At 55.7% G+C, this 14486-nt stretch overlaps 1 protein-coding gene across 3 annotated transcripts in view; it reads right to left on the minus strand.

Moving 5' to 3' along the window:
• BCAR1 (BCAR1 scaffold protein, Cas family member) overlaps positions 1 to 9016 on the minus strand; it is a 38518-nt gene extending 29502 nt beyond the window's left edge. For 2 of the 3 annotated variants that reach the window (XM_045045640.1, XM_045045639.1), the window contains exon 1: positions 8663 to 9016. In XM_045045640.1, the coding sequence (XP_044901575.1) occupies positions 8663 to 9001 (339 nt within the window). In that variant the 5' untranslated portion in view covers positions 9002 to 9016. Of the gene's footprint in view, positions 1 to 8085; positions 8264 to 8662 lie in introns of those variants that run through there. The other variant, XM_019820063.3, reaches the window with a different exon arrangement.
• Between the last annotated feature and the right edge of the window lie 5470 nt (positions 9017 to 14486).

A 14486-nucleotide genomic window follows, 5' to 3' on the forward strand; every position in this document is an offset into this window, starting at 1 on the left:
CCCTCTGAGAACCATCACTCTCCTGGCAGGGGATCCCCCTGGGTGCTGGCAGGTGGAGGCCCCCATGTGTGCAAGAAGGTCAGGGTCTAGGTGCACTCTGCCCTCCCTGCCGATGCTCACCCCCCTCCCTGTCCCCAACACTGCCTGGGGGAGGAATGAGGAAGAGGCCAGCAGAAGAAATGGGGGTAGGAAGAGAGGAGCTTGGTCCTGGCTGGAGGAGGGGGATGAAGACAGGCACAGGGACAAGTCCCTGTCCTCAGAGAGAAAGCTTAGTGGCTGGTGGCTCCCCGGATCTGGCTGACAGCCTGGGCCAGCAGGGACAGGGGTGTGGTCAAGAAGCCACCCGAGCTAGCCATCTGCTCTCGCCTCTCCTCATAGCAACCAGCGCCAGCATCAGGGCAATTGGAGGGGGGTGCCTTCAAATGCCATCTGCCGCCCCCCCTCACAGCCTACTTCCGCAGGAACACAGGTGCCCACACCCACAGAGAGGCGGAACAGTGTTGCCCAGTCACTTGGTCGGGGTCGGGGGTACAGTGGGGTCCCAGGAGGGGCAGCAGGGCGAGAGTACAGGAAGGGGCGACGCGGAGAAAGCAGAGCCATGGCAGGCAGCCACCAGGAAAACCGCTGCTTCTCCCTCCGTGGACAGCACCGTGGGGCCGTCCCACCTGCCCTGCTCCAGCCCACAGAGAAAGGCTCTGGGTGTCCCAGGACACCCAGACCCCAGTCCTCACCCGGCTTGAACCCACCCACAAGGATAGGAGCAGAGACTGTTAATGACTCCAGCTGGCATGGGACCCTCCGCCATCACCGGACCTTTCAGAGCCTCGGTTGGCGCATCTGTGAAGCGTGAGGACACCAGCAGTCCTGCCGGTCACCAGGCCATGAGACTGCACAGTGGACAAAGGCACCCTGGGGTCAGCAGCACCCACCACCTCCCACTACACACCAGCGCCACCCATCCTGGCACCGGGAGGCACTTGCTGGGCTGCTCCACTAGGCCCTCCCTACTCTCCCAGCCCCTGCTCAGGTGCCCTGAGCTTCCGAGCCCCTGGACCGCAAGAGAAACAAAACCTCCTCTGAGAGGCGTGGGCAAAATCTTTCTGGGAAGCCCAGTCGCCCCCAAATCCACCGGCCAACACTGGCGGGGCGGGGGGGGGGGGGCTGGCCGTGTGGGGAACAGCTGGTTACGGGGCCCATCACTACACATAGCACAGCCAGCGTGCGGGTCATTCCTTCGGCACCTGCTCGCCACGAGGACAGAGCTGCTGAGAAACCGTGTCCGTGTCCTTGGGGAACTTGCCCTGCAGGGTGTGTGCGTGGGCCCCCCCCCCACATAAACACGTGACCATCTGTGGTGCTGAGAGCCCTCGAGGAGAAGGAGACTGACGGACGGACGGCAGAGTGATGGCAGAGGCTACTTCGTATGAGGTGCCTGCGGCGGGGGAGGGTCCTCTCTGAGGAGGTGGCCTTTAAGCAGATGTGTGACTCTTCTACGAGGCTCGTGATGTGTTAAAAAAGAACAGTAAAGATTTGTAAAAATAGCCCAGGCTCGCCAACTCGCTCAGTGTGGAGAATGGAGCAGGAGGTGTTCAGTCCCTGGATGCAGGGAGTGGTTCTCAAGCAACCCCTCCCCCTTCCTTGAGTGGGGAGGTGTCCAGCGGGGCGCCCCTCAGAGTCGAAGCAGAGCAGCCAGGAGTGTCTGCTTGGTGGGGCATCTTGGGACAAAGAGGAGTGAGGCCCGGAATCTGTCCAGACCTGAGGGGGGGAGGGACGACGGCAGCTCTCAGGTAAGGCTCCCTCCCCTCCTACCGCCTACTTTCCTAGAAGCGGCTCCCTACCAGAACTTCTGGAGTGGACAGGGGCCAGGGGTAAACACAGGTGACTCAAAAAGCTAAGACACTTCACCTCTTGGGCCACCTAGAAAAAGGGAATTCAAACCCCGGACACCCAGGAGGGCTCAACAGAACGGTGTGTGGTCACACGACTTCCTAAACAAGCCTGTAACTTTGGGGGGACCCAGGATCCGGCAGCACAGACAACGCTCTGGGTACGCCTCAAGGCACACGTGCTTGGATATCGGGTTTTAGAATATACCGAAACAGGGTAGGACACCGACAACAATGGCAGTGCGTCAGTACTTAAAAATACACAGCATACAAAGACCAGAGGCAGAGTGGCGCCTGGGTGGCTCAGTCGGTTGAGTGTCTGACCCTTGATTTCGGCTCAGGTCATGATCTCACAGTCGTGGGATCAAGCCCCGTGTTGGGCTCTGCACTGGCAGCATGGAGCCTGCTTGGGGTTCTCTCTCTCTGCCCCTCCCCTGCTTGCGCTCTCTCTTTTTCTCTCAAAATAAATAAGTAAACATTAAAAAAGAGAGAGAGACGGATATCCATCAACAAGAGAATGGCTAAGTCCACAATTTCATATTCATAAGTGGAACACTACTCAACATCGCAGTGAAAAAAAGAACTCTTGATACATACTGCATGGATGAAAATCTTAAAAGTGTTATGCTGAACGAAAGAAGCCAGACCTCAAAGAGTGTATCACTGTATGTTTCCACTTATATGAAGCTCAAAAACAGGCTAAACTAAGCCATGATGAGAGGAATCAGAATATTGGCCACCTTATGGGGGTTGGGGCAGTTGACTATAAGATCTTCTGAGATGATGGAGATATTATCTTGATTTGATTGATGGTTACATGGGGCCTGCATTAGTCAAAACTCATCTAACATCTGTCCATTTCAATACATATAAAATATTCCTATTAGAGTCTCAACTGGTAAAAATAAAACAAACCACAGAGGAAAAAATACATGGGATTAGGAATACCAAAAATAAGTATTGCAACCCTAAACCCACCATTGCCTTTTTTGCCCTGGCTGTCAGGAAGCTTAAAGTTATGTATGTCTACCTTCCCCATATATTACATAGTTCTGGATCTTTTGATGATCCCAGACTATTTGTGTCTTTCACTATAATCGGCTTCCAATCCTTCCTGGACTTGGAAGGATTTAAATAATAAATTTAGATTACTGAAAAGCCCCCTTAGCCTCTAATCCCCTTTCAAGAAGGGATTAATTTTGGAGCTGCAACTTGTGACCATCAATCCTGCCAGTGCAGGCATCCAACCCACCTCTACTCCAGTCCCCAACCTCTTCCTAGCCATATCTCTTTTTCTTGAAGAGAGGGAGACAACGGGCCATCAAACAGTGACTAAGAGTAAACCAAAGAAACAATGGGGCTTGACCAGGATGCCATCAAGGCAGGCAGCTGTGACAAAAGCCAGAGTCAAAGGCCCGGGACCCAAAGGTGATACCGTGGGCGGAGGGGGCAGAGCACAGGCACCTAGGAAACACAGTCTCATGGCTGGAGGTGGGAAGTGGGGACTCAGTGGGTGCTATCCTCCCAGCCTTGTGGCCCACTTGCCTTACACACAGGCTTGAGCCCCCCCTCACGTGCCTCCTTTTTGCAGAAGGGGCCACTCCCTAACCTAGCAGCCTGCTGATCGCACCTGACGACAGGCCTGCAGGGCCCCAGTGGCTTCCACTGTCTACAACTCTGCACCCGCTCCCGGGGGCACTCAGGGCAGGGCATCCACCTGGCCTGGAGCGTGGTGGGTCAGCTGGTGGTCCTAATGAAGGCCACTCAACGTCGGCGGTGAGGACAAGTACTTGGCGATCCAAGGCTCAAGAGGCAGAGGTCCTGTAGGCAGGCTGGGGCAGGAGAGGGTCCGGGGTCATCCCAAGCTAAGGCCTTGGTAGGAAACACACCAACTATAGACAAAGGGCCAGTGGAGGAAGACTGGGCCACACAGAGCTGATCGCTCCTGCCCGAGCTGACTGTGCCAGAGCCAGGGGTGGGGCTTGGCCACTGCACCTGCCAGTGGTGGCAGGAGAAAGATCGGAACCTCAACAAAAGTAACTGCCATGTAGGACTTTTTAGCCTGTTACAAAGAGCTTTCTGGAACCCTGGCCAAGTTCTCACAAAACTCTCAGAGTTCTCAGTGCTGTTAACATCCCGTAACACAGATGAGAAAATGGGCACAGAGACGTTCAGTAACTGGCTCAAGGTGCACACAAGCCAGTAGGATTCATTCTAGAGTCCTTGGCCTCAACCCACCACATGCCCTCCCCGTCCCGAAGCAGCCTCTCTGAAAACCTCCAATCAGCTCCAACCAGGCTTCCAGGACTGTGGCTGAGGCATCAGGCTCTCTGCATGGGGACACGGCCGCCTGTCCAAGGGGGCTGCTCTGCGCTCCCAGTGCCACACCCTCAGCAGGCAGCCATGGCACATGGGGCAACAAGGCAGAGACAGAGGTGCCAAGCAGGCCTGCGTCCTACCCTGACGAAGCCTGATAGCAACCAGGGAACCCCAACAATAAACACATGAGTCCCAGAGGGCTTCGCAGGATGGTGCCTGAGCACCTGAGGGTGAGAAGTGACCTGGTGAGCAAGGCAGCGGCTGGGGATCACTTCCTGCAGAGGGAGGGCCAGGCAGATCCAAGGCCAGGTGGGAGGAGGGGCATGCCAGGTGCTCTGGAGACTGACCGGAAGACTTTGGACGAGGACCTTGCCTCCTCCCACCGTCCTCTTTTGAGCCTGTTCCACCGGGCCCCGGCTGTCCACAACTTGGCTGCCCAGGCCAGCGGCGAGCCCAGGGCAGAGCCTCCTGGCTTCCTGGCCAGCTCTCCAATCATGGCGCTGGCTGGGACAGAACCAGCCACCCAGGTTCCTGAGATCGCTGGTGGAGGTTCAACCAGGTGCCACGCCTGGTCCAGTGATCTCCATCACCCTCGGCTGGGGCCTCACAGGGCTAAGCCCACCCTGCTGCACAGCCCTGGGCAAGCTGCCTGACCTCTCTGGGGTGCCAAAGGGGTTATGCAAACTCCCATTTGTAAAACCACAAGCAGAGGGCCAGGCTCTCAGCAGCCTTGGCCTCTGTGGACAGCTCAACAGGCCACAGCCCCCACAATTAGAGAGGCCGTGCAGGATGATGCTCACTTCCCAGCTTCGGACGCTGCCAGACTTGGTTCCCACCCCGACTTTGTCTCTCAGTGGCCACGCGACCCTGGCAAGACACAGGTCCTCCCTGAGCCTGTGAAGAAGCCTTGAGCCCAGCTCCCAGCACACACGTCAGCACTCCACTCCTTGATAGAGCCTGTCATCCATCAATAAAGGAGCAGAGAGAAAGATAATAATTTGGGGGCGCCTGGGTGGCTCAGTCGGCTAAGCGTCCAACTTCAGCTCAGGTCATGATCTCACAGTTCATGAGTTCAAGCCCCGAGTCAGGCTCTGTGCTGACAGCTCAGACCCTGGAGCCTGCTTCGGATTCTATGTCTCCCTCTCTCTCTGCCCCACCCCCAATCGCTCTCTAGCTCTCAAAGATAATAAATAAAACATTAAAAAATAATTAAATTAAATTAAAATGAATAAATAAAATAAATAAATAAAAAGGAGCAGAGAGGCTAGAATGATAGCATCCATCTCACAGCCAGGAAGCAAGTGGCAGGAACAGACACCAGGGAACCTCTCTACCAGCCAGACACTGGCCTCTTGCCTGACATTGCCAGGGGGCAGCCAGCCTCTTGTCACTCCTCAACATGAATCATGCCAGTGCCCACCAGGGGTCTCAGGTGGGTGGCACAGCCGTTTTCCTTTCAAATGCCTCCTGCCTGGCCAGAGGGAAGAGACAGGCCTGGGGTGACAGATGGCCGTGCCAAGAAGAAGGCCAATGTCAGAGAACATCCAGGAAGTAGATCTCCAGGTGCTGTGTGAGCACTTCCCTCAGCTCAGGGAAGAGGAAGGAGCACTGTGCAGGGTCTCAGGATGACCCCAGGTGCCCTCCCATCTCTAGGCCCCAGAGCCCTTGTGGGTCAAATGTCAGAGTGAGACCAACTAATCCCTGCACAGCCCCCTGCTCTACAAGGAAGTCGCTCCTGGCTCAACCTGGCCCATCCCAACCTCTTCTCTCCTGCCACCACCCTTCATTCCGTTCTGAAGCATCTTGTAATTTCTGTGGGCCAAAGTGCCTGCGTCAGCCCCATCCAGGAAAAGACTGCCCAAATGAACGGGTGTGCTTAAAACCCAAACATGTCCGTGAATACCACATGGGCAGTCACCATTCTGGGTTCCAAGAGCAGGGCCTAAAGAGGCAGCTCGGCCTGGAAGCCTCTATGGGGCCTCACCGCTCAGAAGCACATGAAAGCAATTTTCCGAACATTTCACAGCTGCTCCAAAAATGAACTTCTCCTCCCAGCCCCACCGGCTCTGACACTGCCCAAGGTCCCAGGAGAGAACCAGGGTGATCTGACAGCCCAGCCACTAGGAGGCAGATGGTGAGACCCCTGTCCCCCTCCTGCAGAATCCCCGAGGGCTGTGGCTATAGGCAGGAGTGGGGGGCGGGACCGGGAGCTGGCAGTGGTGTGGACAGTGGACCAGAGCTTCAGGTCTTCAGAGCAGGTGTCCCTGGCAGTGCCTGTCTGTGCAAGTCGCACCCACCCCCCTGCCATACCTCTCTCGTTACACACGTGGCCCGAGTACATACTCTGTTCACTACTGCCCTGAAGACCCAGGCCCTCAAGCAGGCTTGGAAGGTCCACTTCCCTTCCGGCTAGTACCCACAGGGTCAGGGCAGGGCCCTTGGTGTGCTGGGCCAGAAAAGATCCAGAGCTTTGCAGAGGCACAGCAGGAAAGAAAGGCTTGACGGGTCTGTTCTGTCTTCTTTCTAAAGATGAGGCAGTTCCCCTCTGAACCAGAACAGGTGTGGAGAAGGGGCAGGGAGGAGAGGGGTCACATCAGCACAGTCTGGAAGCCTTACTTTTTTCATCTGTAACTCTGTATCACTGCTCTGGAGGCAGCAGGAGCTGGGGTCTCTAATTCCATAACAACAATGCTTTGCACTTACACAGCACTTCTCCAGTAATCTCCACACACTCCATGGTGGTTAATTAAGAGGCCACTGCCCTGCCAGGAAGCCCCTACTGTCTGCTTCACCCTAAGAATGGGGTGAGAGGGGCACAGTCCCAGAAAGAAGGCCAGGTGGACAGCCGCTCCGGCCCACTGCCCCTTCCTACTGGAGGGAAAAGCCCCCAAGCCGGCAGAGAAACAATGGCTGGAAGCCACAGCTTTCCAGCCTGCAGATGGCGCCCCTTCCGGGCAGGCCGCAGGAGGTCGGCCCCTTCCTCAGTCTGTCCATCTGTAAAGAGGGCTGGGGTCTGCACCCGAGGCCTGGTGACTGGGGGCGGCCAGGATCACTTGCCATCCTCAGGAGGCGGGGCCCAGCTGCCTCCAGATGCCGGCCTAAGTGTGGAGCCATGATGGCTGGGAGCTGCTCAAGCCGGCCTGCCGGGCCAAGGAAGTGATGGTGTCAGGCGAGCAGAGAAGCCCCCACTGCTAGGAGGGAAGAAGGGGGCCGGCCCAGCACCCAGCGAAAACTTCCCGGGAAAGTGAGTGCATCAGCCTTTCTGGAGGCAGGCACAGATCCGCATCCCGCCAGGCAGTCCTGGGGGTGGGCTGTCCCGAGAGAGATGCACACCCTGCCCCAGCCCTGGCCATCCTTGAGAGCCCAGGAGCACAACAGGGCAGCTGGCCCAGGTGGTTTCCCGGGGGCAGCAGAGACCTCCCCGCCTCACCCGGCCCAGCTACCCTGGAGCGGGGGAGGGTTCAGGGCGAGCGGCACAGAACTGTCCCCGCTAGGCCTGGCCATCCTGATGGGGGGCAGGGTTCGGGGCGCAGCGCCGACTCCTGCCTGGCTCGGCTGTCCCAGGGGCTTCCCGGGACCAACAAAGGCCCCTGCCAACCCAGCGGTACTGGGGGGGCTCCCGGAGGGAACAGCACAAAACCCAGACCGAGCCGACTTCTGGGCGAGAATAGAAAGAAAGGCAGGGGCAGAGAGGCCGGCTTGGGGGAGACGCCCCCACGCTAACCCCCATGCCCGGCCCAGGCAGGCCCGGGTGGGGTGACCCCCCACCCCACCCCAGCTCCGGAGCCCCCGCGGCATTAGGCCTTCAGAGGGCGGCGCGAGGTCTCAGGCCCGGCCGGGGGCAGCAGACCCGGGGTCCCGGCCGGCGATCGGTACTCACCGGCACGGACATCTTGACCGCCGTCCCCGGGGCCCGGGCAGGCAGCGGCGGCGGCAGGCTGGGGGCTCCGATCCGCCGCGCCTCTCAGAGCCCCCCCGCCACCGCCCCGAGCGGGGTCCCGGCGCTCTCGGGGCTCCCTGCGGGCTCCTGCGCGCTCCCGGCGGCCGGACGGTCCAGCGGCTTCAGTCCGCGCCGCGCATGCGCCGCCCCGCGCCGCCCCTCCCCCTCCCGTCTCCTCCCTGGGGGCCGCGTTAAAGGCGAGGACCCCGGACCGTGGCATTTTTCTGTCGGCCCAACGGGCGAGGAGGCTCGGTCTCCACCCCTTACCCATCCTTCAAGGGCCACCTCGCGTCGCACCATCTCCTGCTCGCCCACCCGCTACTGGAGACCGGAGCCTCCTCCCCCCCACGTTGCCCAGCCCAGGATGCTGGGCGCCTGCCCGGTGGTCTGGCGGGGCTCCCAGTCCCCGTGTCTGAAGGCGATTGCAGGTCAGCCTCGCGGGGCTCCTAGAAACCCTCCCCGCTCCTCCCGCTGAAAGCCCGGAGGCGCGGGCACCCCCACGGTGCGCTGCCCAGACCTCCTCCGCCTGCTCTGCACTCCCCCTGCCCCTCCCTCGGTGACGGGGAGCTCCCGACGGCCTGGGAACAGCTTGGCGCGCTGTCGGTTCTTCCCGCAGAGCTGGACTGACCGTTAGGGAGGATCCTGCTCCCCGTAACCCCCACTCGAGGGCCACCCGCAGCCTCAGACACTGCAAGACGGGCGGGCCCTCGCGGCCCCAGCCTTTCTTCCCCAGGGTTAAACATCCCCGATTTCTTCCACATCTGACATGGTGCCCGCAAGTAGTGGGCACAGACGTGCGCGCTCTGACTTCCCACCCGCTGTCAGGTAGGCCTTGCTGGCTGTTCTCATGTCCCATCTGATCAACTGAGGTCTGAGGTCCCTCAGCCACCAGAAGTCTGACCACTCTGGTCTGCCACCCACCACATACAGCCTGTCCCTGCTCCCTGGGAGCCCTTCCTGGGCAAAGCTGCACCCAGAGAAAGCGCTCCGACTACCCAGAAGGATGAGTGAGCACCTAGACCAAGGTTCTGGGGGGCCAGGTCAGTCCGGGGAAGAAAGGGAGAACTGGTTCCAGGAGGCTGAGTGGCCGCAGATGTGGCTCATGGCCTGGCGGAGCACCTGGGCCACCGAGAAATCTGTGGGGGCAAGTGCCCAGGGCTACAGGCTCTTTTGTCTGGCAGGTGTGCAGTGCCACAAGTCCTGAGGTGGCTGAACGGAGGGAGGACGTGGGACCAGGTGAGGTGGGCTTCCTCAGAGACTCAGATTCGCCCCTAGCTCCCGAGGCTGCAAAATCCCCCATTAGCAGGGCATCCATTGGGGTTTAGGAGGCTTTCCAGGCTTCTCCCCAAGAGGTGGGGCTGCCTTCATCTAAGGAGGTTCCTGGAGAGACCACCAGCAAGGAGAGGGGTACTAGATGTGCAAGAAAGGGGGCGATCGAGGCCCTTTGCTCTGAGCCCAAGTCCCGATGCTAGGACTGAGGAGCTGGGGTTCCTTCCTGCTCCACCCAAGCAGGGTCGCCCGCCCCCTTGAATGGGGTTTGCCAATTACACACCTCGGTTTCCCCAGCCCAACGCTGGGCAAGGCATTGCTGGAGGGAGCATGCGGGGCCATGGCAAGCAGAGAGGGGTCTGGGCCGACAGCTGCCACCTCCTCAAAGGGCGCTCTGTGTGCGCCTGGCAGGGAGCCCTGCCCGTGCCCACCCGCCAGCATCCAGCTGGCACTGGGGCTCCTGAGCTGGGAGCAGCAGCTCAGCCTGGTGCTTGGGCTCCCAGCCACACGTGCCCGCTGTCTGAGCACCCCCTCCCCCCGCCCTGCCTCCCTGGCTCCCCCCTCACTGAGCCTTCCTCCTTGAGCCCAGGCTCCCCCTCCTTCCTCCTCTCCCACTCCCACTCTCCTTCTTACCACCCGCTCTGTGTCCTGTCCACTCAGCCCTTTCTCTAGCTGCCCAGGCCAGAACTGGGTGAGCAGTGGGGAAAGACCCCCTCAATACCCCTGAGTATGGGGAAATGGAAACCCAGGGGAGGGGGTGCAGCTGGGATCATGACCTCCAAACCATCTAGTCCGTGCCTCTAGCTGGCCCGCAACAATGGCTTACAGCTGCTTGCTCAGGGAGGGAGCCACTAACTTATCCCTGAGCACAGGACAAGGGATCCCTGGCCAGACCCTCACTTACTCCAAGGCAGGGACCCAGCACCTTGGGTTATGGTATTGCCTCCCTCACTGCATCTCCCCCCACCCCGATTCCCCAGCAGGAAAACGATCCCAGGATAACTCAGTGCTGCAGAGCACAGGCTCCGGGGGCCTCCTGACTAGCAGTTCACACCAGAAGCAACAGCTGGGCTGCCTGAGCAGTTGCCAGAACCCCGAGAGGATCCCTGGGGGCTGACCAGGGCCCCAGGGAGACAGGGGTTATTGTTGTTCCTGAGGCTGGGAGGGAAGGGAATTTGGACATGGCCACAGAGTAAATCTGGGCATAGATAAGCTTCATACCCAGCTTTCTGGACACCCAGGCCTCTGTCCCCAAGGTGGTTCCTTCTCCCCACCCCCACTCAGGGTGACCAGGGACCTCTCTAACAGGAGAGCACAGTGAGCCTCTGCGGGCACTTGTGCTTTGGTCGCCACTGATGAACTAACATTGATACGTCCTTATTCGCTAATATTCACCCTCAGTTCAGACTGCTTTAGTCCTTCCCTTCCCTTAGTACTGTCCCTTTCCTTTTTCTGTTCCAGACCCCATTGAGAATCCCGCATTACGTCTTGTTGTCAGGTCTCCTGAGACTCCTCTGGGCTGTGGCCATTTCTCAGACTTGCCTTGCTTTTGATGACCTTGCTGGTTTTGATGAGTATTGGTCAAGGATTTCATGGAATGTCCCTCAACTGGGACTTGCTGGGTGTTTTTCTCAGGGTTAGACCGGGGGTATGGATTTTTAGGAAGACCTCAGTGGTAAAATGCCATTTTCACCACGTGGTATCAAGGACATATACCATCAGTAGGACTGAACACTGTTGATGTTGACCTTGATCACGTGGCTGTTAGAATGTTTGTCAGGTTTTCTCCCTGCTTTCTATTCCCTAAAAACATTTGGAATTCTTCTGTATAGGAAATTTATCTCTTTTTCATTTATTGACTTATGCATTTATTTATATCAGTGTGAACTCGTGGCTATTTATTTTATACCTTGGCATGATTATAATCAATACAAAGAAAATATTTTCTTGTGTGTATTGATCTTGCTTTGGTTATTGGGAGTTCTTCCAGTTGGTGCATCAGATTTTTCAGGAAAATCCAGAAATCCAGATTGTTTTTATAAAAAGTCTTGGGGTGCCTGGGTGGCTCAGTCGGTTGAGCTTCCGACCGGCTCAGGTCATGATCTCACGGTCTGTGAGTTCGAGCCCCGCGTCGGGCTCTGTGCTGACAGCTCAGAGCCTGGAGCCTGTTTCAGAGTCTGTGTCTCCCTCTCTCTCTGACCCTCCCCCGTTCATGCTCTCTCTCTGTCTCAAAAATAAATAAACTTTTAAATAAAAAATAAAATAAATAAATAAATAAAATGTCTGGGTTTTGAAACATTGGGTAAGCCAAATGAAATGCTTCCACAGGCCGACTCCAGGCAGCTCCTGGCTCTGGAGTCAGATTACTTGGTTTGAATCCTGCTCTGCTGCTTGCACTTGAATCATTTTGTGCATGTGAGTTAAACCTGCCTGGGGCTCAGTTTCCTCATCTATGAAATGGGACGATAATATTTCCTGGATGGTTGAGAGGATTTAGTCGAATGACTCCGGTAAAGTTTGGGGCACTTGACCTGGCACAAAAGCCTTGCTTTTTAAATAGCAGGGACCATCATTGCCACATGCATGAGCCAGGCGTGGGTAAGCAGTTCCCTATGGAGAGTAAGAACTGAGCTTGTTTGGAGATCTAGAAGGAGATTTTAGGGTTGGGAGTGGCTAATGGGACCCTGTGAGCTCTGGAGTGGATGAGAACACGAACTACCTTGGGGCACCTGGGTGGCTCAGTCGGTTAAGCGTCCAACTTCATCTCAGGTCATGATCTCCCAGTTGGTGAGTTCGAGCCCACATCAGGCTCTGTGTTGACAGCTTCAAACCTGGAGCCTGCTTCAGATTCTGTGTCTCCCTCTCTCTCTCTGCCCCTCCCCTGCTCCTGCTCCATCTCTCTCTCTCTCAAAAATAAATAATAAACCATTTATAAGAAAGAAAGAAAGAAAGAAAGAAAGAAAGAAAGAAAGAAAGAAAGAAAGAAAGAAAGAAGAAAGAAAAGAAAAGACAGGTGGGGAAGTACCCAGCTAGATGTTCTGTCTTACTCTAAAGTGTGAATGACTGCCTCTCTCAGGGAAGGCAAGTCAGACTGGCACAGAAAGAGATGTTTGGCTTAGAGAAGTGGATGGGGAGCCCACTGACCTTGGGGTTCGGTCCTGGAACCACTTCAAACTTATCCTGTAACCGTAAGCCCAGAGTGGGTAATTTCACAGTCTGGTCAAGGATGGGTCCTAGGGGCTAGGGCAAAGCACTTCCTCATCTGTCCCACATTCACAAAACCTTGGGTATGCTCTGCCTCAGAGGCATCTGGTTAGGAGAGGAGGTAACGTTCAGCTCATCACGCTACTGGGTGCAGAGGAAGACCATCATGCCCTAGACAGTGGGGTTTCAGGGTCTGATGGCAAGAGAGAGATAGATGTATTAGTTTCTTATGGATGCTGTAACAAATTACTACAAACTCGGTGGCTTAAAACAACATGAACTTATTATCGTACAATTCTGGAGGTTCAGAGTCCAAAATGGGTTGGCAGGTCTACATTCCTTCCGGAGGCTCTAGGGGAGGATACCTTCCCTTGACTTTTTCAGCTACTAGAGACTGCCTACATCCCTTGGCTTGGAGCCCCACATCACTGCGACCTCTGCTTATGTCATTACATCTTCTCTGACTCTGGCCTTCCCGACTCCCTCTTACAAGAACCTCGTGATTACCATGGGCCCACTCGGGTAATCCAAGATAGCCTCCCCAGTTTAAGACCATCGATTTCATCATAGCTGCGAAGCACCTTCTGCCTTACAATGTAACCTAATCATAGATGCCAGGGATTCAGATGTGTGTGGCGGGGGAACCCCTGGGCCCCCCAACTGCCCCCCATCTGGTCCCCATGGCCTGAATGCTGGCGATGGTCGAGTCAGGCCGGGGCAAGAATCCTCTTACTCAGCTCAAGTGGCATCTCTTGTTGTTTGTGGGAATAGCTGTAAATGACATAGGGCTCCAGCATGCTGTCTGGCAAGATGAGGCAAAAAACTCTTAAGGGGCAGGGACCCTTGGACCCAGAAATTCTAGGAATTTATCTTAAAAAATGCACTCAGAGAGTAGCCAAAGATATACATGCAAGGATATAACTTGCAGTTTCCCTTATTATCAGGAAAACAGAGGAACAACTTACATGTTCAACAATGGGCAGCAGTTAAACATATCATGGAATATTCGCATGATAGAATCCAATCCCGGGCATCACCATAAATGATAGAGTGACATGGAAATATGTTTGTAATACTCTGTTTTGTTTTGTTTTAAAGATTTAATTTTAAAAATTTTTTTTAATGTTTATTTTTGAGACAGAGAGAGACAGAGCATGAACGGGAGGGTCAGAGAGAGAGGGAGACACAGAATCTGAAACAGGATCCAGGCTCTGAGCTGTCAGCACAGAGCCTGGCGCGGGGCTCGAACTCACGGACCGTGAGATCATGTCCTGAGCCGAGGTCGGACGCTCAACCGACTGAGCCGCGCAGGCGCCCCAAAGATTTTATTTTTGAGTAAACTCTATACCCAACGTGGAACTCAAACTCCCCACCCCGAGGTCAAGAGCCATGTGTACCACCAACTGAACCAGCCAGGCACCCCTACAATATGCCGTAAAGTGAAAAATAGGCTTCCAAATAAGTATGGGCAGATCCTATTTTCATAAAAATTCATGTATTTATATTTATGTCATATATTTGCATTGGGAAAAACGTGGAAGCTTAGATAGTACAGTATCAGCTGTGATCATCTTGGGGTGGGGGCGAGATTTTGATCACTACATGTAATGTTTAGGAAGGCCCTGCTGGGTGGTTTGCACATAGGGCCTACTGTGCTGGTTAATAAATAGGGCTTTTTCTGTCTTTACGGAGCAGAATTTCACAGGAGACTCATTTGTTTGTTTTTGGAGGAGGAAATGGGGTTTTGGTGTAACGAAAATTATTTTCTCTACTTTCCAATGTTTTTCAAATGAGCATTCATTACTTGTGCATTTTTTTTTTCCCAGTAGACACCTTTTACAATTGTAGTAAAATAGGGACGCCTGGGT

The sequence above is a fragment of the Felis catus genome, chromosome E2 (assembly GCF_018350175.1).
Source record: "Felis catus isolate Fca126 chromosome E2, F.catus_Fca126_mat1.0, whole genome shotgun sequence".
In the NCBI taxonomy this organism is placed as follows: Eukaryota; Metazoa; Chordata; class Mammalia; order Carnivora; family Felidae; genus Felis; species Felis catus.